Source organism: Chiroxiphia lanceolata, chromosome 3 (assembly GCF_009829145.1).
Source record: "Chiroxiphia lanceolata isolate bChiLan1 chromosome 3, bChiLan1.pri, whole genome shotgun sequence".
Taxonomy (NCBI): domain Eukaryota; kingdom Metazoa; phylum Chordata; class Aves; order Passeriformes; family Pipridae; genus Chiroxiphia; species Chiroxiphia lanceolata.
The window spans coordinates 42,140,772-42,167,055 of NC_045639.1; the positions used below are offsets into that span (position 1 = coordinate 42,140,772).

Sequence of the window (26,284 nt, forward strand, 5' to 3'; positions counted from 1 at the left end):
ATCTAGTGGAGCTTCATTATACTATTACATGAATGTAGGATCCTTCTCTATACAGATGATGCTAAATCATCATGTTTCTGTCACTTCATCGAGAAAAACAAACCAAATCAGGAACTGCACACATAAACAAGCATACAGGGAAAAACCTGAACAAAAGTCAAGCTGACATCCGCACTTCCCAATATCAATGAATAGTGACATTCAAATTATTTTAAAAACCCTTCATATGTTGTTACTAAAATATTTAAGGCAATGTAGCTTGAACAGTCATTTTTTGCTGATTGACTCCTGTCTACACATAGCTACACTTAATCAGGGAATTACTTGGCTTCTTTCTGTTGTCCCAGCCCTGTGTTAATATCTCCATCTTCAGGAGGGAGGATACAACTCAACATTTAAATCTCATTTTCAACACAAAAATAGTTTATGCTGATAAGGGTTAGAGACTTAACTGGTGGATTTTAAAATCACCTTGTGGGGTTTTGCATCTTCAGAGATTATATTGAAAGAGATTCTTAAATTAGAATCATAAAGCCAATTCTTCGCTGCCAAATGTATCCTCCTGCAGTTATTTAAATTAATGTAATCCTCCTATTTTACCAGTTGTCCTTGAGAAGATAGTTTATTAGTTGTTCTTTATAAAGTAGTTAGGCAAAACTCATGATTTCTATGACTGAAAATTAAATTAAGTATACAAAACTGACATACGCCTTAAAAAAGGACAAAAACATACATTTGTAAGGGCATGTTCTTTTTGATGTCTTCTTAGAAAGCAAGTGAAACTAAAGAAATGGGAAAATAGAAAAGGGAAGAAAATGCATACCAAATTTTAGATTTTTCTATGCTGACTTCATATACTAATATACTTCCTTTGTCTTTATGTAAAGTCAGGTTTTTTGTTTGGTAGTCTTTTTTTGTTGGGTTTGGTTTTTTAAAGAACTTTCCTCCAACTCATGCTTTCATGCTCTCTGTGTTTTTGTATGTAATTCTTTACAGCAACTGTAGAGGGGGATGATAATCAAGTTCAGAACACAAAAGCACATTTCAGAACAAATGGTAACTGGAAGGACAGTGCAGTGGAAGTCAGACAGAACTTACAGAGTCCATTAGTGTCATGCATTTTTGAATTAAAGCATTGTAAGACTACTGACAAGCACAAAATACAAAAGTTTCTTGAAAAGAGAGAGATAATGATATGAAAATTATAGTATTTCTCATTTAATTATCTTTAAAATACTGAACTTACTTGAGAATGGAGCACATAATCATACAGTGCAGTACAGCAAATAAGACTCTAAATGTTCTCAATGTAACACAAAGCAGAAAAATCTATACACTGAAATTATCTCAATGTGATAAACATTTTTAAAAGTTGCAATAATTATTAAAAAGCTTTCAATAAAAAGTTTAAACACATTTAAGTTTCAAAAGAATATTTTGTACATTTTCGAAAAATATAACATTTACTTTACAGAACTGAAACATAAGTTATAGTCTTTGTAGTTTGTAAGCTTCCATTATTCATACACATTCTCATACATTTTCTTTTAATATATTCTCTTCTCTGGATTGTAAATCTAATGCAAAAGTATCACTGTTCTGAAGAAAAGCTTGTTTCTGCATTAGTTTCCTGAAAAGTCCATTTGGATTTGCAAGTAGTTCCTCATGTTTTCCACATTCAAGAATTTTACCCTGGCCAAGGACTGCAACAAAATCGGCATTTTGAATAGTAGACAGACGATGAGCAATAATTAGGACTGTCCTCCCTTCCATCAGGCGGTCCAGAGCTTCTTGCACTAGATATTCATTTTCAGCATCCAAAGCACTAGTAAGAAATGGGGTGGGGACATGACAGAGGAGGATATTTGATATTTTAAGACAGGTTAGTTTTGTCTGCAGTAGGCTTATTTTACCAAAATTGCAAACCCTCTCTATTGCTGGTGAAAATGAACTACTGGAACTGCAGGGAAGTTTCATGAATTTGCTTAGTGTTCACATCCAAGTTATAGGCATTACAATTCTCACATGCAAAAATAAGCATGGAGAAATAACACTAAATTGATTCAGTGGGAAAAAACCAGTTGTACTGCAGAATAATTATATCTCTTTTACACTAAGATCTAAATTTAAATTAAAGATACAAAAAAGCTTTAAGGAGAGTTTCAAAATCAAGTTACATATTACAGATTTACCAGCTATGCCTTACACTTTGCATAAACAGCTTTCATCATAGATCTCCTAATCAAGTCACACATTCTAGAAGGCACATTCTTTTTTTGGGGTAGAGAACAATAAGGGGGCTAGAGAGTTTGTGCAAGGGCATGCAGAGAAAGAAAGAAGGGGTCTCAAATCTGAATTTTACAGGTACATAATTTCTAAGTTTCTATTTCTTTTCTTTCTTACCTTGTTGCTTCATCTAACAGAAGAATTTTAGGATTCTGAAGAAGAAAGTAAAATTGGTTATAATAATTAAACAAGATATGAATATTTATATCATAAAGAACAGGATTCATATAGCTTAAAACTCCAAGTAAGAGTACTTACTTCATCAAAAGAATTGAAAGCATTACTTTTAAGATATCTAAATGCTAAGATGACAAATCAGAAACAACACTCTTTCATCTTCAAATTTTCCAAACTAAAATAGCAGAATACTATTCCTAGGTAACTATTTGAAAGATGCAAACTAAAGGTGGGAGATGATTTTTAATGCATACTTGGCAGCGCTGTGGTCAAAAGTTCAGTTTCCTTTCACAGAGGCTCAGCTACACTCTGCTTGCAGTCAGTCTGATATATAAAACTGGTAACAAAAAGTTAACAAAACCCTACCAACAAGCAGTATTTCACTCACAGATAAAATACGTAGTAGTTATGAACTAGCATTTAAGAACTCTTCCCAAATAAGTGATTTTTTAAAAAAAAAAAACCAAACTGCCAGCACTCAAATCCCTTAGAAGAATTCACTTCTGAGTTACAGTACATAACCCAAACTTCCCTGATAAAGTTGAGAGTAAAAGCTTTATCTGGGAGAGAAGGAACTCTACTGCACCCCCAACTACCCCAGTATATCTACTACTCATTTATTTTTACAGCCTTTTTTTCCCCATGAAATAAAGTCTCTAATCCCATGAACTGTATAAAATGCATGACCTGAAATACAATCAGCTTTTCAACATTTGTGGTAAAAGAGAACTGGTATAATGAAATTCCTATTAATCTATTAGAAGTAGGCATGCTAGGATGGTATGGAGACCTGTGTGGCATAGCATGAACGTAAACTGAGTTCAGCAAGGATCAAAACTTCCAGCTGAGCATCAGCACCAAACTGCCTCCCTGCAAGCTCCCTGTCCTTCTCATCCTCAGAAGCCTCTCAAATTTGTGCAGCACAGAGCCTGCCCTAAAGCTAGATCTATATCAATCTTTGAAGAAAAAAAGTGTCACAACATTGTGCCTGAAATATTGTCCCAAATCCAGGCCACTTCCCCTCAAAGCTAAGACAAGGCATCTAAAGTACAAGTAAACTGCCACCCAGAAAAACTAACCCATGAATGACAGAGATCTGAACACGGAAGCATCATTTTTGAGTTTACTAGTACCACATTCTTAAAGCCTTCCTTCATCCTTATAAAAGTGAGCCATTACACAGTGATTGAACATCAGTCTTGGCAAGAACTATCAAAACACATGACTGAAAGATAGGAAGAAGCACTGAAGTAAGTTGTCTTTAGTTAAGCCGCTCAGCCCTTTCCAATTTCATTAATGGAAAAGATACAATTTTCTTTCTAAAAATATTTTTCTACATCTCCCATTGAAAGATCTCCTCTTTTTCAATGCTTCCTGCCTCTGCCCAAAAAGTGGTTAAATAGCTGTTTGGGTGCTGGCTTACCTTGAGCAAAGCTCGAGCAATTGCAATTCGTTGCTTCTGCCCACCTAGGGGAAAAGATCCGTTCATTGAAATAGGAAAACACGCGTAAGAAATTTTAACTGAATACTGGGCTCAGCAGAATTAGGCCCATGTACTTTAGGGGGGGAATGGAAATGAAGGTGTGATTCTTTTAACGCTCGTGGCAGGTTATGACTTGGAGAAAAAAGTGGTAACAAAAAATAATAGAATTTTTGCTTCCCGTTATAGCATCAAGATTTTTAAAATAAGCAACATAAAGACACACCTGAAAGCAAAATGCCTTTTTCTCCAACTACAGTGTCAAACCCTTTTGGAAAACCTCTGATAAAACCAGCAGCATTAGCTATTTCAGCAACTTTCTGAATCTCCTCTGCAGTCACAGTGGAAGGATCCTCTGCACCATAGGCAATATTTTCAGCAATAGAACAGGAGAAGAGAATTGGTTCCTGAAAAATTCAAACACATAACTAATATGGTAGATCTGTAATTATATACATGTATTGTCTGTATCTCAAATAACATAAATCCCACTTACAAGAACTCACAATATTCATACAAAGAATATGTAAACTAGAGTTATATGAATTAAAAACAAATAAAAAAAAACCCTTTCATAACACCAACATGAGCAGTGAAAACCAATTAAAAAGTTAGTTGCTTTTTTAACTGACAAAACAACTCTCAATTCCTAATATTTTAGGAAGAGTTTAGAAAGAGCCATACATTCAAACATTAGAAAACCTTCCTTTTGTACTTTGCTACATATCATCATCATGGGAGGGATGGAGCACCTTTTCTGTGAGGAAAGGCTGAGAGTTGGGGATGTTCAGTCTGGAGAAGAGAAGGCTCCAGGGAGACCAGACTGTGGTGTTTCAGTACGTAAAGGGGGGGGGCTATGAGAAAGATTGGGACAGACTTTTTAGGAGGGCCTATTGTGATAGGACAAGGGGTGATGGTTTTAAACTAAAGGAGGGTTGATTTAGATTAGATATAAGGAAGACGCTTTTTACAGTGGGGATGGTAAAACACTGGAATAGGTTGCCCAGAGGGGTGGTTGATGCCTCATCCCTGGAAACATTCAAGGTTAGGCTGGATGGGGCTCTGAGCAACCTGATCCAGTTGAAGGTGTCCCTGCTCAGTGTAGGGGGGTTGGATTAGATGACATTTAGAGGTCCGTTCCAACACAAACTCTTCTATGATTTGCATCGATGATTCTTCTCTGAATCTCTACACAGATTTGATGGCATTTTGTGCATTTAATTAATATTAAAGCTTGCAACAAAGAACTGTGAGATAGGACAAGTGATGTACATTGGGAAAACATCTGAAACAAGGTAAGTCTGAGTAGAGACATACATAGTATGAATACCAGTATGAATCTCCTACTGGTAGTTCAAATGGAATATATTAAGTCAAAAAGAAATGTGCTAATGTGCAAACAGGAAAATAATATTTGCACAAAAGCTTTTGGTGGCATTATTACATAAAGAAGTTGTTTTGGAATGCAACAAATATCCAGATACCCATATGCTTTTAAACAGAACATCAGCCTAACAGTTAATTGCACTGTGAAGCATCTGGGGAGAAAGGGAATGAACATTTTAATTGGTCAAATAGTTTATTTTTAAGACACCACTGAACATCTCTCTGTACTTCCAGAATTTGGAGGTTGTTTGGGAGGTGGCACTGTAAGAGTATGTCCCAACTGTGCTGTATTTTCATGCTTTCCTAATGGAACTGTGTTTTCTTGGAAATAACACAGAACATAAAAGGTCAGTTTTTTGAAATGGTTGTGTAAAATATGGTTGTGTGACTTCCACTCATATGAAAGGCAATTAAGTGTTAAGCTTTGTGTTACTTTCTTCAACAAATTATAGCAAACATCACCATGGTCATACTCATACAATTTATAGCAACATACTTTCCAGTCTCCATGTGCACTTTTCTCCTGAGCTAACATTTTGAATCTCTATGATTATGTAAAAGCAGACTACAGAATAATGGGACTAGCTCTAAATATTCTTTTTAGAACAAAGCATGTGCAACAGTAGTTATGGTGAGATGGAGGGATTTCACTGGGAGGCAATAATATAAAGTTTTAGAAAGAAGAAAAGTGAAGTAAAGCTAGCTGATCACACAAAATTATTTCATCCACTTGGAATTTTTTATTTCTTCCTTACCTGACTTACTGTTCCAATCTTTGTCCTGAGCCACAGTGGATTTAACTGGCGGATATCAAAGCCATCAACGGTGATAGTACCTTAAATTAAGAAACAGTAAAGTGAAGTGTGTTTGACACATTTTGAAAAGAGACAAAGAACAGTTGAGAATGATGACCTGTGAGGAATCAAATGCTGTACTGGTGGATCAGTACAGCTACACAGGCACTACCACAGGGAAACCATACACCCCAAGGGGAAACATGGGCCTCAAGCACAGGAACCCCTACTGTTTAAGGTGTATTTGACATGCAAGGCATTAATTGTCACAAATGAGAGCAACACACAAAACATACCTGAGATAGGATCATACAGCCGCAGCAGAAGGGATACAATAGTTGATTTCCCTGTACCACTTGGGCCAACCAGAGCCATAACAGAGCCAGCTGGAATGGAAAGGCTGAAATCTTTGAAAATTGATGTTTCTGGACGTGTTGGATATGCAAACTCGACATCTTTGAATTCCAAAGCACCTCTGAATGTGTCTTTGCCTAATGTGATTCCCTCTATATGACAAAGAATAAAGTACAGAAACGTGAACAGAAAAACAATTAGCTCAGCCCTCCTAGAACTTGCTTTACAGACACTTAATAGAAATATCTACCTCCACATTCAATCTATGAATAGCTGCAAGCCACAATTCAGGACCACAGGGGTTATATTTCAGCTATGAGTGAATCAGTGTGGTACACTACTTGTACCTGAATGCAATTTCAGGTTGCTCACCACCACTGAAGCTGTAGGCTACCTACAGCAAGAGGGAGAATTTGCGTCTTGCAATACCTAACAACTAACAACGATAACCTCTCCTAGAATTATCTGAATTTTTAAACATATTATAAGCGATTTAAGCTTTGTCAATCAGGAGCAATTAAATAAATGGCATTGGTGAAGGCCAAAGTCCTGTTACCATAGAACACAAAAAGATAAACATTGCAAATCACTTATTGCCCTTTCACCAAGCCACAAAACTCCCTTGAAACACTCTCCTCTTTGAATAAGAGCAGTTCCTTCTCCACTACCTCTTAACTGGGTAGCTTTTAAGCAGAGGTTGTCACTGAAATAAAGTGCTGCTAGGTTCGTTGCACTAACAGCCTTTTTTTAGTTTTATTTCTTCTCTTAAGTGGAAAGTACATTTAATAAATTCAGGACAACAGTGTATTCAAATGCCAGTCAGAGGCCTGACTCTTAGGCTACAGGTCACTGAAATGAAAATTTCAGTTTGTGAAATACTATAACAATCCACCATGAATGAACAAGACTGCCAAAGTTAAATAAAACCAGCTTCTTTCTGGAGCACACCATTTGATTGAAACAATTATCTTAAAAGAATATAATTACTAAAAGAAGCTTATAAATAGGTAAGACAAAGACAAAATTTCTCCAAGCTCTGTTAAATCCCAGTGATACATATCCATACACAGCAAACTAATTGAACAGTGGTGCTGCAATCCCGAAGGACTGAGTCGCACTGATGAAATTCCTACCAGTTTTGTGAAAACTGGCAGACTAGAGCAACACCAGAATTGTGTTTGCTCATGCTAGAGACATGCAACTCAAACCCCTTAATTCTTTTCAGATGCAGCACACAAGTAACCCCCAACTAACCAGGGCACATGGTAGCACGTGCCCATGTTTGGTTAAACAGTAACTGTGGATAGGAACACAGACACCCACCAGCAGCAATCAAGATTTCACTAGTTCCGCTGTTTCTAGAGCAGATAATTTACTTTGCTTTTTTTCCTCTAGATTCCCATTTCTTCTCCAAGTTTTCATTTTAATGGTAGTATCATTAAAATGGCAAGGGTAAGAGCATACAATTCCAGATTCCTTCCTTGACTTTAACCTATGGACATACACACTGTAACTTTATTGTTTACACAACGATTTGTAAACCACCTTTTGGGAAAAGAAATGTATTTGCTAAATCCTGTGCTAGCACCATAATCCTTATTATTACCACAGTAACAAGTAGTTGCTTATCTTAAGTCTCATTTCCAGTTATTGCCCAGTCTATTCCGTGGCCTGAAACACTGAGATCTACCGCAATATAGGAAGTCTGCTACCACAACTCTTTCCTCTATATATTACTGTAGAAATATCTTAAAGCCATATACTTGCTTCCTGTTTGAATTCTAGATGCAGGAAAAAGAGACATTATAATTTGTTGCTGAGATATTTGTTGTCACCAGCAACAGCCAGTGTTCTGTGAAAACAAGACATTGCCCCTCGAAGTAAGGGAGAAATGTGGGTAGTACTACTGTGAGGAAGGAGGTGCATAACATTCCAAAAGCAACACCTGCTGTAGCTGCACATCCACACTCTCCCAAGAAGCAGGATTCCCATATCAGCCTTCCTCCTTTCCTTCCTTTTATTCCCCAATCATGCCTTCATTCCTATGGCAGAAGAACTTGAAAATTCAGTTTGGCAGATGTCGCTGAAACACCTCAAACTGTCTGTTTGCAATTTAGGTTTCAAATCAACACGTTTCACTAAGGATCTGTTTTCACTGGATCAGTATGAAACGTTTAAGCTTGAAATACTCTTAAAGAAAACCACCTGGTTTCAAAAGCTTCTCTTTTCAGACTGGTCATTTCTTAGCCATTAGAGATGAGCACAGTAAGCCTTTCAGTGGAAATATGAGACACAGCCATCTCAGAGCTCCTCCCTCCTCTCTTTTTGCTTCCTTCCAGTCTTTTCACTCTAAAGCTGATCCAAGAAGTGGTGATGACATCAAAAAATATTCCAAAAAGCTAGAAATCAGCACGTCCCCAATCACATAACTTTCAAAGTAGTAAGTTTAAAATCATATTCTGAATTAACTAAAGAAAAATTGAGTCAAAAGTAATTAAGCTAAATTTTTGGCTTCTAAATTTTTTGATTAAAGGAAACTTTCATCATCTGTTTCCTACTTATGAAAAGTCAGAAGAGTTACCCTCGTATCTAGGTTCTTTCAAAAGAATGTAAGTTAGTACTAACTTTAAGTATTGTGCACCCCCTTCTGAAGTACTCCTAACCCATAAGAGAAAAATCAACCTATGAAGAGTAACAAACCAAGAACCCACCATCAAATGGAAGTTGGGGCTTCCTTTCAATAAGTTCCCAAAGACGTCCACCAGCACCTAGTCCTTTCATTAGCTCAGAATAAAAGGAACTTAGACCTAAACAAAAAACAGTACAGTATTATGCATCCATATGGAATGGAAGACATAGGAGACATAAAATTATCATTATACTTTTCATCAGCAGCATTGAAGGATCAGATCTGTAGGGAATCTTTTATTCCAACAGACTGTCAAACATGTTGATTTAAATCTTATCTAGTCTCATTTGAGAGCTACCAATAACCTTTATTCACCATTCTTATTTATATCTGTAAAACAAATAATTGTGAAGAAAATGTTAATACACTTAGCATCATGTGTATGCTCTTTTTCAGTCATCTGTCAGGAGGTACAGCATCCAGCTTTGGGAAATAGCTTTGCATCCAACCATGCATCCAACCATTCCAAATCATGCAGTAGAATGGAGCACTCTGAATACCCTTCTTTGTCATACAGGTTTATGCTACTACAGGGGAGCCTGGCTGAGTCAGCCACAGCAGAGAGAGGGCATGAAACTGAAGGCTGAACTGACACTTGAGAAGCTATGTGGAGAACGGACAATGGAAAAAAAAAAGGCTCCCATGTCAGTATGCTTCAAACATTACTGGAGAAAGCAAAAGCTAAGGACAAGGCCTGCATATAGTACTGGGTCCCAGCTCTTAGCAGCTGTGTGAATCATCTTGGAGGTAGCTTGGGTGAAGGGCTTTCCAGGTGAAATAAACACAGAAAACTGGCGTAGAACTAAAAATGGAGTAAGGTATAAATATAAAATGTCCTATTTCTTTATTTTTTGTCTGTCTCTCAAAACAAAAAGGCACCAATTTCAAAATCTCTGAATTAGAACAGAAAAAAACATACTTACACCTTAAAATGCTTACAGTGTTGAGAGTGATTTCAGCAGAGCAAAAAACCCAGAGTATATTAGAACGGGTTTACTGGTTTATGCTTGCAGAGCAACAAGTCCAGCTCAAGGTCACAAGTCCATAAGTTTAGGCAGGGCATTTCATCATGCTGCTGCTGAGGACTAGCTGAAAGCTTGCAACACAAGGCACTAGCCATGGTGACAAGTTGTCTGCTTGGGAAAAAGAGCCAAAGCATCTATGTCCTAGAACAGCAGGGAAGGCCTAAGCCTCACAGGGCACCTTGAAACTCAAGGACTGAGGTTTGCAAATTCACAACCACTCATGGAGTTGCATGAACTCCTATATGTATTAATGATGACATATACTGAGCAGACTTAGCACTTGGAAGATTTATATGCCTTGTAGGCATCGAGAAAGGCAGGCCTCTTATGGCAAGACACCTGTGCTTCAGAGTCCCCATGAGAATGAGCTCTGTGCAGATCTACATTCTCCATAATCTTTAGTAGAATTCAAAAAGATGTTTTTGTAGGAAATAAAAGTTAATTCAATGACATTTTTAGCAGTGCTTTCAACCTTCGTTTATTTAACATTAATTTGTTCCATGTTTTTAAAGTGCTGGGTATCTGTCCATTTACCAAACTTGGATGAGCTAAGCAGAGAAGAAATGGTTTGGGTAGCTGGAATGGGTGCCACTGGAATTTTTATATACAAGGAAGCAGGTTTTGTACATTTTGCCCTCAGGTGCATCTATGATATCAGGCTTAGTCTTAGAAAAGAATACAGGCAAGCTCCATCGCCCTCCCTGTCTATCAGAAGTGACAGGCTCATTTTAAAGAAGAACACTCCAATAAGTTGTCAAACTTCAAAGCCCTTTATCTTAATTTTTGCCTGTATGCAGCCACGAAGACAGCTTTGTCAAAAAGATGAACAGCTTGTTTCTGGGCCAGTAGATTACAGAGTGTGAGCTTCAAGGAGGTGTCAGTCGGTAAGGAAAACCAGAAGGTTAGCACCAGAGTGCAGTGTTCTGCTGGCACTTTGTTTACTCTTCCAGTTCAGGACACTGTATACTGAATTACAGCTAAATTTTATGTGCCTTTCTAAATAAAGTATGTTTAACGCAGACCCACATATTTTGTAAAAAATATAATACAAGTATTATTTCTTTACACAATATGTCATTTATCTTAATTCAGACCTAAACAAAATTAAAGTAATATGTATCTGTCACATGCACACATTGAAAAAAATAATCTCTGTATTCTTTTTGGAAAACAGAAGGTTTATATTAAGATTAAGTGAAAAAATATTATTTTCATTAACTCTTCAGAAAAAAGAAAGCATGATTTCCTGGGAAGATCATGGGGAAGAGACTTCTTAAGAAAGCCAGATCTTTTAAGAGCTTCTTCCCTCCTGCCCCCATACTGACTGTAATGCTTTGAAATGAAGAAAATCTAATTTCCCATTCCATACCTCCAATGCTTATTCCAACCCAGAAAGCATACATTAGGAAAGATGAGAGTTCACCAACTGTCATGTAGGCATTGCCCATTAGTAATCCTCCTTTGTATAAGACTGAGAGGACAATTAAATTTCCAGAAAGACCAGTCTAAGGAAAAAGAGAAAAAGGCATATTTTGTCACATACATTTTAAATTTCATTCTCTAAAATGTTGTTTCAGAATTTTCCTTCTAATAAAAAGAACTCTCATACTACAGGTATCTAGGCTTTTGGAGGACTGAGTTAAATTCAACAATTCTAAAGCAAACCCAGCCAACAGCCAGCCAGACATCCAGTGGCACTGCACTGTGCTATCCAAAAAGTGGTTAAAAAGCAAGCAACTCTGATTTTTAATTCCCAAGATGGAATGTCAGACATTATTCTGAACCATCAGTAAAGAAGAAGAGTTGATTGTCTGCAGTTATGTTACAGTTTTGAAATACAATTAAGCAATTAAGTTATGGAAAAAAGCAGTCCAACCCTCCCTGTCCTCCCTCCCACACCTGCACGGTCCCGAGCTTTCTATGCGTTGAAGCTCATCTCATCAGGGAGTCAAACCTGTAAAGTGGGTGGGGGAAGGTTTCCACAGGTTTACTTCCTTCAATAGGAGGTGTAGCCTCCTCAGACAAGTAGTCCCCACTAAGGGTATGGGGCAGAAATAGATGCTTAAAGTAACTTTATCATACCACTGTATCTTGATATGCAGTTTCACAGCAATTTAGACTGATTTAAGTCCAGTCTTCCCACAGTTTTATTCAGGTTCTAATTATTTTCAACCATTTATTTGCAGATTTTGAAGTATCCTCATGAATTTTAAAATAATTGGCACTTGGCATAACATGGTTGGCTTACTTTAATTAAAATATACTTACTGCTCCAAAGAATCCTGCCCGAACTAGTGCCTCTTTTTTAGCCAGTTGTAGCACATAATCAACTTTATTTGTATACTTCTCCATTTCAGCCACTTCTTGCCCAAAAGCTCGAACTGTTCTTATGTTTCCAATACGCTCTTCGGCTAACTACATTAAAGCAAAGAACAAAACAAATACACAGAGACACACAATTTGAAATGTTCATATTACAGAACATGTCAAAGTTAAACCAATATCACTACACTAATCTCCATATCTTGGGATACCATGGAAAAATTTCTCATGCCTTCTTCTCCACACCCCACTCCCCCCTTTTTTGCAATTCTATAAGGTTAAAAGTAAACTGCATGCCCAGGCAGTTTATAAAGAACTGCAGGATTGTCTTAAATGCCAGCAGAGGCAGAAAAATATAAAAGCAGGGTTAAAAAATTTCCCTGTGGGAGAAATTACTATTCACAATAATTTGCAATAATAACGTGGAGAGGGGAAAAATAAAGAATATTAATATTCTATTCTATACTAAAGCATGTAAAACAGCCTACAGTTATTTCTTAAAACAATTCCACTCATTTGATCAAAGCAACGCTGGGAATTAATTTAGCCCATCTACTAATGTCTCATTTCAACTCAGTATTTTATTTTAACTTCTAAACAGCAAAGTAGTAATTCTAAAATACCTCTATTGTAATCAATTAGACTATGTTGTGACACTGTGATGGTCTTACAAAAACCAAGGCCCCTTTTTGTAAGTAAAACTATGATATAAAAAAAAATAATTCTCCTTCTTCCATCACCCATTCAACCTCAGAATTTGAATTGCTCCTTGCTCGTCCTACACATGGTTTACAAAGGCACAAGCTGCCTTTCAACACCGTATGAGGAAGAAAAACAGAAGACAAACAATTTGACTTCTGCACAGTCAAATTGCAGAAGTCCTACAAAGGACATTCCAAGTTCATATCAGCTGACAACTGACAACTGTGGCTATTTGAACTAGATCTTTCCTAATTATATTTCTATGCTTTTTCATGATGGATGCTCACCCTCAGCCTTTGAGGAAAAGGTCACTATCACTACTGTTCTCTGATAGTGCTTTGGAATATTTCAGTGTGGTAAGCAAACACAATGAAGGGTCCTCTACAGCAGCCTCTTCAGAAACAACAGATTCCTCTACTTTCCCCCCAGATATCTGGGTATGTGCTGAGATGCCCAGAAAAGTTTAAGAAATGTCAAGCCTCATAAACGTTAAAGAGATGACAATAAGGTCATACGTCAGGGATGCACTCCAGAGAAGGATTTGCTAGCAAAGCAAGCATGCATCTAGGATGCTTCTGATGGCTTCAATCTCATAACTAATCCAATAAAAGTGTTTCTCAAACCCAGATACCAAATTACACAGAACTCAATAGGCTTAATAGAGCATTTTTTTATGCTCTCACAAAGCTAAAAAGCCTACCCTCCTCATCCTTTCCTACATTTCCAATTACCAAGGCCTAGTACCTCCACACGATATTGTTATGGACAATGGAAGATGGTTGTTTTTGAGATCTATGAATAAGTGTTACTGATATTTATCTTTCATATTCAGGTGCAAAACTACAGGCTCAGCATGGCTTAGGGCAATGAACAGTACAATTATCTTCAGAAGATCTATAACTTCAGAGATATTAACCTAAATACACTAGAGCAACTTTGAAGTTAACTAGAAAGCATCTGTTAAAAGATTACCTGTGTTGCTTCTGCAAGAGAATCTTGGGTCATTTTTGTAAGTTTTCGCAAGTATCTTCCATAAATCACAGCCAGGACAGCCAAGGGTGGCACAACACTCAGAACAAATGCAGCAAGGCTAGGAGACACAAAAAACTAGAAGAAAAAGGTATGTGTCAGGGGTTAGTAATCAGATTAAAAATAATCACTGGAGTACTGAAGTACAAATTCCCTTGCTAGAGTTTTCTAAAACTAGTAGGATTGTAATTTAGTGCTGCCATGGTTTCATTTGTTTTATTTTTTCCAGGCAAAACATCCATTCCTCCACAGCATTTGGGAAGTATCCCATGATTAGAACAAAGGATTATAGGCAAAGTGGTCTGGATTTCATTTCTAGCTTTCTCACTGGTCCACTGTGTGGTCTTAGTTAAGTTTCTTAACTTGCCAGTAAACAGGCCTACCAGGAAATCTCTTGCTTATGCTGAAGGACATAAGCTAATAATATACAGTTTATAAAGTGCTTTCACAACTCTTAAATAGATTGTGTAATACAGAAAGTTTGAGTACAGAAATATCATACACTACTTCTGTGTAACTGAGGAACAGATGGAGTCAGCAGTACTCCCTAGCACTCACAAATGGGTGGAACAACGTATTTAATTTACTGCTGCAAACCTTATCAGTTGTAACAATCATCACTAAAGCTCCTAAAGAGTTTCTCTTCATATGATCTACTCAAATTAGATCTAACATGTTTTAATTTCATCTTACTTTCTGTATTGAAAACAAAAATCTCCAGAAAAATTCAAAATTGACATAATTGACGGGCTTTATAATTATTTCATAATAATGTCTTTTTTCTGGGCAAGCTTTTATAGTCCACCTCTTAGCACTATATCATTGCAGTATTTTGGAGCAGAATGTCTCATATAAAGCTATTTCTTTTAACCTTAGACTCTCTTTTCTTATATAAATACAGAAAGCCATAATTCTTATCAGTGACAAAATATTAAGGCTTTAAAGTTTCATAGTGGAAACTCTTAACAGTTTCTAATAATGTCAATATTGGAAGCTTATTTTTACAAGGAGACTTTTTGCCATCTGTTTTTAAATCCAAGTAGACAGCAGAAACTACTCCACCTTCATTAAAGATAATTGCAACCAATGCAATAAGCATAAGCATAAAAATACTCATGTCACAAAGAACATCAAGAGAAGTCAGATTTTTATGTAAACCAACTGACCACCAAGGAAAGCACTAATGCACTTCACTGAAGCCTTCATTAGCACACTTCCTTCATAAATATATTCCTTACTGACAGACTAAGGCAGAAAGTCTAATACGTGTAAAAATCCTCAGCACTGATTTCATATGCAGTGCTGCCTTTGCTCACCTAGGCTTTAACTAGAATCGACCAACTTTAATGACTTTTTCATCAGGCCCTTCACACCTTATTTTACTTACAACTATGGGAATGTCATCACTGATTTTAATATCTCCAGTAAAAATGCAATTAAGTTATTTGCCTACTACACTTTGCTTGATAACTTTGGGCATCAACAGTAGTTAATTTCAGTCCTTCATCCTCCAAATTCTGCTTGTGAGTAAACATCAACTGGTTACAGGCACATCATCTACTGCAATAATCTATGTGTCTATTCTAGATAATCAGTGAAATACACCCATGTCCAAGAACACACAACTGTTCCAGGACTGACTCACACTCATACGTTACCTAACAGCACTGAAACCAGTGTGAAACCACAAGAAGTGTCAAGCAGGGAACAGACCACCATACCATCATTGCAACCCCAACAGATGCTTGTGCTCCTGCTCTGAGCCCATCTGAAAGGTTTTCGGTCACTGAACGGCCCAAGAGGGCTGTATCTGAAGATAAGCGGTTTATCAGCTCTCCTGTTCTGGTCTTGTCAAAGAAAGCCGTTTCTTGCTTCAGAATAGAGGAGAACATGGTTGCTCTCAAACGTTTCACAATTCTTTGTCCTGTCAGAAACAGAAGTCATTCAAGCATGTCACACAAGACTTTACACAAACAATATAAACAATAACAATATAAAAATTATAGGATTACACAGGAATGAACAAGTCACATTACAAGGTTTTAATATACCAGAAAAGAGTAATCCTTAAGATGTCATGTAACAGTAACTAAAAATGAAAAATTATTCCAGCATACTTATCCTTACACTATTAGTTTACTTTTTATCTGGTAAAAAAAAGCTACTGATTCCAATAGGACTTCTCAGCCAGTGCTAAGAATTTATTTAAGATCATTGGATAGCATGACTCTGTAAAAGACATGATAACTCTCAGTACTACTTTTTGCTTCTGTTTTTACCTGCAGTCTGCATGAGGTAGACACGAATAGCATTAGCAGCACCACCACATAAAAAGATTCCACTCAGCAAGGCACACAGGTTGGTCAGGCTGTCAGTGAAATCCTCACTGGGATTTGTATAAATAATGTCAATAACCTTGCCCATGAAGAAAGGGGCTGACATTGTTATGACACTGGAAACTGCCAGAAAGCCAACAGCAGCTGCAAATCAACAAGGAAAAGGAAAATTATTCTCAACTTGCAAGATCATTAACAGTACAAATGAAATAATTTCTCACTTCAAATTTCTATTACGCTTGTGAGTGCCAATTGAAATAACTGCTAATCTTTTAGGCCTAGTTCTGAATAAGGTGTTTTAAGTCACTGTATAAATTAATTTAGGCAAGGTACATTTTAAGAGCCTGAAAGCCTCTGTATACAATCACAGTCCTGGAATCACTTTTCTTGTCTAACCTTCCACATCACCATCCAACAACGTTAACCTTTCACAGATGTCATCCTTAAAGAGCATTAACAGTTGCCAAATTCTCACAAACAAGCCTTCAAATCCTGTTTGGTTTGGGTTTTATTATTTATGCTTGTTACTCTATGGAAGCTTTCAGTTGTCTGTTTCTGAGATAACAATGGACTGAAGTAAAGATCTGATCTGAGCATCATATAAACCATACAATTTTATTGAGGGGGAAAAAAAAGAACAAAAACCCATTTAATTTCTCTTGACTGACAACATTAATTTTGTTTTACTCTTTACTACTGTTGGTCTAAAAGAAAAACAGTATAAGTTTTCATTAGAAGTACATTTGCTGATGAGCAGAGCTCTTGAATTCTAGTTGCAGCATCATCCATGGAACAACCTGTGTAACTGTTTGAAACTGTATCACAGAGAATGAAAGTCACACTGGACCAAGACTTGGCCTTTTGAACTTTAATCTGCAATGAAATTTCTTGAGCCAAGAACGCAGTTTAAAAAGGCAAGCCAAGCTTGGAAGGCTGAGAGCTAGGAAAAACCCACATCTTAATTGAAAACTGAACCAACTTGATATGAAAACCACTGAACCACAACAAACAATGACATTTATACAGCATAATTTTCCAACAGCCAACCCCACACTTAAAGCAACCATTCATAGGATTCCTACAAAACTACTAGCAGATAACGCCTTTGAAGGAAAAAAGACACTGTGCTGAAAGTCCTGAAGCTGCCTGAATTTTAGTTCTGTTCTACTAAGCTTCTTGTATCACCTTCTACAATGAAGACAGCAGCCAGCCTCTCAGCAGCACACTGCTGTAAGCAATATTTCTAACACTTGACACAGACGGTTCGATGCCTCTTACCACCTCCACTTTGTTTCAGTTTTTACTTGAAGTGTAAATACAGCTGTGCATTTATAAGGGAGAATTCAGGGTACAAAAAATGCATACCTTTCATCACCTTAAGCAAACATTTCTCTGCACTTTCACTGCAGTGCCCCAGAGCTCCACACACTGCCCAAACAAGCTTTATCCCTGCCATTGCATCTAACCTGCAGCCTGTGGTTCTTATTCAAGATTTATTAGCTATATTTCCCTTGTGTCACACTCAGGCCAGCAAGCATATGAAAGATACAGGACTAGGATCTTTAACTTGAAGCTATAGAAACTGTAAGAAGTCATAGTAGAAAGTGAAAAACTTCCTGCTGCAAACTTATGTGATCCATGCCATAGGCACATCTCATAAGCATATTATTTGCTAGCTAAAACTTCATGAGTGACCTTATTAACAGGCTGGTTGGTGTATTCAAGCTGTGAAACAGCAGGGAAAAAATCCAACAAAAGCCAGGTCATTTCCTGTCAGGAAAAGCTAGTCACTCTGCAAGGCAGCTGGAGATGAACAAAAGCACTGATTATAAACACAGTGCTGCATGGCAGCTCAGACTCCATTAACCCAGGCAGTTTCTCAGTTATGGATGGAACAGGACATATGAACTGCAGATATAAATATTCACAGAGGGAAGAGGACTGTATGGCTAAAACCCCCATATGCTCCTGTGTAATGATACAGCCTTCCTGGCTTGGATTTACCTTCAGCTCTTATTCATTCAAACTAGCATGGGTTTCACTGTAATTACTTACAACAGCCTTAACTGAATGAAAAGCAAATGCTAGTACCTAAAACAAACTGAAGACTACTGAAAAACTTAAGCAATACACCTGTATTTATTAATTTAATTAGAAATCACATGCAAAATAAGATTCCCTAATTAAAACTGTTGCATTGATTATACCAGCAGAACAACTAGAAAATTGCACAGATGTCAAGTGGTTGCTTTTGTTTGTTTTAAAATGTTGCCTAATTCGAGAAATAGAAATGAGCAAACACGTTTTATCTCCTCATTCAAAGAAGAGCTGTCATTGTGATAACTGGCTAAAGGGAGGAGTACAAGGTGTTCAGTGGCCAGATATGGAGACACTTCAGTGACGCTGAAGTTTGTTACTGACAGAAAAAAAGGCCAGAGTAAACTTTATAGTATTAGTTTCCCATAGCTTATTCTGCTACCCAGAAAATTGCATCAAACAAAATAGTGTATTTTGGAAGTTTTATTTTTTACAGTAAATCTCTTTTTGTAGGCTATGAGATGGCAATAAAGAAAATGTGAGGCAGATCTGTGGAACTTATGAAACAAGGACATCGAAGTAGCAACAGAAGCAACGACAAGGCAAGCTGGCTGCAGCAGCTGAGCAGCCCTCTTAGAAATGTTAGGCAAACACTTTGCTTGTCTACTTCCACAGAAATCTAGATTGCAGCAAAACCCGACACTTTACCACTATTAAGATCAACATGCTCTCTGTTAAGGCTAACGTGGACTTGCTTCTTGACAGCAGATCTATAACTTCATTCAAGGACAAGGAACTGGTCACCAGCTGATAAACCAGGATGTTTACAAGCAATAACTAGGCAGAGCTATCAGAAACTTCTCTTCAGAATATGCACTAAGTGACATAAACTATTTCTACATGCAAGAACACCAACAGGAGAGTGAACGTTTCTAATTTTGCTTCTTACCGGAGCATCCTGTTCACAAAGACAAAAAAATTTCTTGCAAGCCTGTTGGGGGATGGGCTGTTTTAAAGACAAATACATAAAGATTTGACCTCAGATGAATTAAGATCATTCAAGCCAATCAGGGATGAAAGAGAAAAATGAGATAATGATACTTGGCAGTGCACAGTAACCCAGCAACAGGGCACAGTAGCTAGTTTTTACAATTCAGTAAGCTATGAATGTTACCTCCTGAAATCTTTTAAGTATTGTATTAGTTTTATTTAAAGAGCAGTGCTGGCAGGTCAGAAACAAGCTTTGGATCAGGGAGAAGTGTTCTTCTACCAGGAACCATGAATATCTATCCTTTACCAGTTATCTGTGCAGTTTTATTTAATACATGGGGATTTTTTTAGCTTAACACTGAGGCTTTCCACAAGGGTATTTGGAGTGATGAATAAAATCTACCACATTATCAGGTGCATAAACAAAGATCAGGCTCTTCAGTTCTTCTTTTATGGGAAAAAGATGCACTGGTAAATTTTGTATTTATTGGTCAAGTGAAGTCCATTTCCTTTTAGTGAATCCTGGTCCACAATGAATTTGTACTGCTTTTTTTACTGTGCATTTCACATTAAGGCATTTAACTGGTTCATTTTTATCTCATGTAGAAGATAGTCTTTATGTCAGATCAATCTAGCTATTATTCCTTCTATCTTCACAATTCACATAAATAATGCAGCAAAAACATTCCCCAAATAAATTAATCTCTAAGCACCTAACTGATTACGTTGGTCGGGAGCTACTGTTTCTGCAATGTCTTACCTAAGTAGCTTCATTAATGGTTCACCACCAGTTTAAAATAAGAAAATGTTAATGAATAGCCAGAGAAAAGCACACTTTCTGTGATGAAGCTACAAGGCTGTCTGGACATTTTGTGAGTTTCATACCAAACATTGACAAAATATGATGAAAAACAAGGGTGGGAAACAACCACAAAAAAACCATGCAGCCTACATTTTTTGGCACACTGCACATGAGAAGACAATCAGTAACTTAACCCTGCATATACATAAATAGGAATTTTAAACCCACAAGAATTGGCCTCAGAAGAATCAAGAAATGGTTGAGTTACTTTAAGACAAGCAGAACCACTTTACACTAACTAATACTGTAACAATAAACAGTGGCCAGGTAAATTTCGGCCAGAAATTTCCCAGCTACTGGGTGACAGCACAGAAATAGCAAGATTTAGAAGGCTAGGGTTCAACTGAGGTCCCAAAGAGATGGGCATTCTAGTGCCTGTAAGCTTCCCTTCTGCTCCCACTAGCTTCCTTGCCATTATACACATTAAAGAATTCATTCGACTCACTGTCAAGGATGGACCAGGTTTTTCAGAAAGATGCCACTTGCCTGACTTCTAATTAATTTTTAAATGGTGTCGGGGGGAAACCATACCCTTAACAGCGTGTGAGTAGCCTCCCGATGTTCAAATTCATGCTACAATGCTTGGAAGAGCAACAGTTTCAACATGAAACCATTTAAGTGTTACTACAAAATAAACACATGTTATCTCTCCAATTTAATTTCCTAAAATAACCGAAGTTTTCCAAGATACTCCTACTCAAGTACTGATCTAAGAAACATCAGCTTGTACAAATAACCAAAAGCATGATTTTCTAGTAGCTCACAGATGACGTGTTCTACATTTCACTCTGCATCCTGTACAAAAACATTAGAGTTGCTTGCTGCCCTAATCAACCCCAATCAAGTGAATTACTAAAATAGTTTCTGAACTACATTACAAGGAATACACCTTAAAAAATCATGTAGTCTTAGGTACAATTTTTTTTTTTTTAAATTGACTTTTCCAAGAATTGTTTTCAAGGACATTTATTCCTTGAATCTACAACAATCCAGTATTTCTCAATGAAGGACAAGAAAATACATCACCTAGTATAATTTTAAAGTATAGAAGAATCCAATTTATGAATAAGGCAGTGTTCTTTTGATTTAATGGCAAATTTTAATCCATAGGAAAGCAGCTATTACAAATTTGCCCAAAATTTATTACCAAATAAAACTTATGAAATACCATTTCTCGAACATCTCTAGAGAATATCTGTGTACAAAATAAACCTTCCTGCTCAGTGTATAATAATTTTTATACAAGGAAAGGGCACACTTTGCTATGGGATTCAAAATTTCAGAGTTTCTTATGCTTTACTTAAAATTCAATAGAGCTATTGTTTCCTTTGAGTGTGGTTTGGATAAAATGCAACAGACAGATTCTCACAGGGAGAAACAAGGAGGCAGGAGGAAATAAAGGGGATCATTTTGAAAAGGTATTTTTGTGGTCTCACACACACAGCAGGATTTAATAATTTCAACAATGGCCCTGTCCTCTTCCCCAGGAACTGAATTTAACTGAAGATGCAGGTTTGTCTGATTGCATCACATCAGCCAAATAATTCCTGCAATTTCTTCTCTCCTCTGATAAACCCAGGAGGTATTACAGGATTTACAAACTCCTAATTCCACTACACAAAACTGTGGTCACTGACAGGGTGAATTCCCACTATAGTGTTTAGTCCTCTTTTTACCACTTTTAACTAGGAACAACAAAATTTAACACATATGTCCCATTTAAAATATATTCGCAGCTCTACCCTGCTCTAGAAGTAACTGGATATGGAACACATTACACTGATATTTATTTTCCTCTTATTTTTTTTGAACTGTATGACATTTGTTACATTCATTTTCATTCCTAAGAGCCTCCAGAGGGTCAGAAGCTCCTTCTGCGAGGAGAGCATTGCAAGAGGTGTTGAGTGCCAGCGCACTGGAACTCCGGGGCAGAGCACACCACTTCTTCCTGAGCCAGAGGATGGTGAAGAGGCCCTGTACAGAGCAAGATGCAACTATCTCCTCTGGTGCCAGTCACAACAGGAGCAGGTCACCTTTGTCTCTGTACCTGCACCTCATCAGCTGACACCATTTCCCCAGCACACCATGACGGGTGAAGCCAGTCTTGCTCAACTTCCTTATAAATCTCCCTCTGCTTCCACTGTCTTCCACTGTCCTCACTGCCACTACTTCACCTTCTGTGACCATGAATTTCAATGCACAACTGAAATGAGCAGACTATGTCCTGCCATGTAGAATTACAGAAAAGACACACAGTACTCCAAGGTGGTAATGCTACACTCCTGTGTTACCGACCACTGGTTCTATAAACTGCAAAAAATTTGGAAGAGCTCAACCTTCCGGTATAACAAAACAGCACCTGTAAGCCTCTGAAGAGATCACACAGCATTTGCTTACTGGTTATGGGTACTTGAAGAGGAAATAAAATGTTTTATCCTTGGTTCATTTTTTCATACAGCGAAACCATTAACCTTCCTCTTTCTTTGAATGCAGGAAAAACAGAGATATTGAGCTTTTAAGGACTACTTTCTCAGTACAAAGCTGCAACAGGAAAAAAATGCAGCATATTTTAACATATTTTAGATAAAATGGGTAGATGCAATTTCCCTACAACCACCTACAATGCATTTTGTCCATATTTGTTATTCCTGCACTCTACAATGACCCGAAGTGTTTTCCTTGTTTGCTTTTCCATCCTCCCACTTAATTACAACTTAACAACAAAAGTTTTCTTTAAAGTAGGGCATGAGTAAATAAGAATTTTACATACATTCCCTCCTCTCCCAGAACCAAGACCAACAGAACATTGAAAAGCAGTTGTCACATTTGCATATTTTTCCATCCGCATGACTCGATAGCATCATGTTGTTGTGTTGGTTTTGTTTAAACTTTAATTCATGCCATTTTCTTATCTCAAAAGACAAAGCTGCATGTAGCTGATTTTTAGAAACTGTGATAGTTGATTTACTTTGATAAAACCATCAGCAGACTGCACAGATTAAGGACTCTTCGCTCAATTTAAAATATAATTACAAACAAGTATACCGTACCCTGCCTGTGACAAACAAGCTGACAGCAAGTGCCCAGTAAAGGGAACTAAATTAAATTCTCAGTTAGGAGCCTTGGGTCCTAAAAGCCAACCTTCAAATAACTCATTTATTTCCTTGATTAAATCTAAATGAGAAAACCACAGAACTTCATTGCAAAATCAGTAGGTAGTCTAAAATTTATAAAAATTCATTAGGATCCAAATTATTTTGGCTGTGTAGTACCAACATGTAATGAAACTCTGTAAATATCCCCTGTGAATAAACCTTGTGCAAAGTATTTTGCATCTCAGAAACCATCTCTTTATATAAGTCTATCTCACCTCTCTTCTCTCAAACACCATTTACCCATTTACCATTCCATAGGAACTACCCAAGTTTCTGCAAAGGACTACAGGCCTCACACAGCCATGGTAGTGCATGTGCTGTCCACCAAAAAAGATTACTTAAAAAAACCCAAACCACATAATAATTTAATATTGTTTCCTTACTATTAGCTATTATCCTATCAACCCCACAAGAAGCAATGTTAAGAAAAGTTCGTTTCTACTCTTTGTTCATAATATCAGTGCTAAGGGTGCAATTTACACAACCACAGTGTTTGACTTCACCATATAGCCACTAAAAATAAATAGCTTTCAGAACACCTTACAAAAGCTTTAAACAAAAAAATTATTGGGAAACAGAATTTTAATTAATTTTTTTAAAAAAGCTTCGGATTCCCATTTTTACTTGATTCCAGAGAGTGTTGGGCCCGAATTTACTGCAGGCTAATTGTGAAGCCAATGCTGAACATGCACAGAGGCATTAAACAAACGGAACCGAGTTCTGTAAGTTCCAAAAGTTTTTACCTTCCCTTCAAAAACCAACAGATTAAGAGATGGCAAGGGGAGGAGGGGAGAAGGCATGTCTTTAGCTTTTCACAGGCACGGAACGCTCGCTCGGAGGTTCCACGCGGTGCTCGGATGCTGCCGGCGGCGCTAGTTCGCGAGGGAAACACGACCTTCCCTTCGTCCCGGCGGCGGCCGCTCGGGGGGCGCACCCTGCCGCGCTCCCCGGCCCCGGCAGCCCCTCCGGGCGGGGCGCCCGCCGCCCCCTCCCGCTCGGACCAAGCCCCGGGGCGGCCCCCGGTACCTGTCAGTCTCCAGCGCTCGGGGTGCGCCAGGGCCAGCAGCCTCCGAGCCTCGAACCGCGGCGGGGGGCCCGGAGCCCTCCCCGGCGGCTCCGTGCCCGCCGCGGTGCTCAGCGAGCGCGCTGGGACGGGCAGGAGGAGGCGGCGGCAGGACGGGGAGCCCAGCGGCAGCAGCAGCGGGAGCGCCCCGCACCTGCCGAGCGGCCGCGGCGGGACGCGGAGCGCGGCGGCCCCGGCGGCCGCCCGAGCCCAGGGGGGCGGCGCCGCCCGCCGCAGCAGCGGCAGCAGCCAGGGCAGGCGCGGCGCGTAGCCCGCCATGCGGCCGGCGCGACACGGGAGCTGCTGCTGCCGCCGGTCCCCGCAGCCCGAGTCTGCGGCGGGAGGAGGAGGAGGAGGCGCCTGCGAACCGCCGCCGCCGCCCATGGGCCGGCGGCCGGGCACCCGCGGCCGCCCGGGCCCGGCCCGGCCTGCGGCACGCTGATAAGGCTGCGGCTGCCGGCCTCCTCCCGGCCTCCCCGGCCAGCGCCCTCTGCCGCCGCCCGGCCTGGGGAAGGGAATGGGGCCTGCTGAAATGGCGCCCGCGGAGACTGAGAGGGGATCTCATTGATGCGTATAAATATCTCAAAGGCGGGTGCCAGGCTCTTTTCGGTGGTGCCCAGCGACAGGGCGAGGAGCAGTGGCCATAAACTAACCAAACACAAGAAGTTCCACCTCAACATAAGGAAGAACTTTACATTGAGGGTGGCGGAGCACTGGAACAGGCTGCCTAGGGAGGTCGTGGAGTCGCCTTGTCTGGAGGGAGAGGGAGCCCACCTGGACGCTTTTCTGTGTCACCTGCTCTGGGTAACCCTGCCTTGGCAGGGGGCTTGGACTAAGATGATCTCCAGCGGTCCCATTTAACCCTAACAAGTCTGTGATTCTGTGAGCCTCGCCGGCCCAGCGCCGGCAGACTCCCGCCTCGGGGGGGACCGGGGGCTGAGGCAGCCGGGATAAAGAAGGAGGGACTCCGCCCCTTCCCCGGTTCCTCCGTCCCAGATCCGCTAGGGTCACGCCAGGGGCGACCATCTCAGACTAGCCACCCGTGTCCACAGCGCATCCTGCCTGTCCATGGTGTTGGTCGTGGTCTGAACAAGGGAAAACCTCCAGCCACTGGAGAGCTGTCTTTCAGGGACACCAGATGCCCGACCCCGTGCTCAGGCTGGTGGCTGCGGGATCTGTGCCCATGTTCGGGCTAGAGCCTATAGGATTACAATGAGTAATGGGTAAAAACTGAAAGAGGGGAAATTTAGGTTAGATATTAGTAAGAAATTCTTTACTGTGAGACGGGCGAGATACTGCAACAGGTTGCCCAGAGAAGTTCTGCCTGTCCCATCCCGGGAAGTGTTTAAGGCTAGTTTGGATGGAGCACTGAGCAACCTGATATAGTAGAAGGTGTCCCTGCCCATGGCAGGGGGGTTTGGAAAGAGATGATCTTTAAGGTCCCTTCCAACCCTTAACAATCTATGATTCTATGATCCATACGAACAGCTTTTCATTGTTACTATTTTCTTCACGTATTACTTCTTGGGGTATGAGCCATTTTCCAAACAATCTGCTGCCCCTAACCCTGATTTAAGAAAAGGAAATGGAGCCATAG

At 39.1% G+C, this 26,284-nt stretch overlaps 1 protein-coding gene across 1 annotated transcript; it reads right to left on the bottom strand.

Moving 5' to 3' along the window:
- Window positions 1–1,094: 1,094 nt before the first annotated feature.
- ABCB10 (ATP binding cassette subfamily B member 10) lies at window positions 1,095–24,966 on the bottom strand. Its single transcript, XM_032683585.1, has 13 exons — window positions 24,651–24,966; window positions 16,524–16,724; window positions 15,966–16,168; window positions 14,188–14,322; window positions 12,460–12,606; window positions 11,561–11,696; window positions 9,189–9,284; window positions 6,420–6,629; window positions 6,085–6,164; window positions 4,170–4,350; window positions 3,887–3,930; window positions 2,404–2,438; window positions 1,095–1,825 (listed from the first exon to the last, which is right to left on the bottom strand). Exons 1-13 carry the CDS (start codon window positions 24,964–24,966, stop codon window positions 1,534–1,536), a joined length of 2,076 nt encoding a protein of 691 aa, XP_032539476.1. The 3' UTR covers window positions 1,095–1,533.
- Between the last annotated feature and the right edge of the window lie 1,318 nt (window positions 24,967–26,284).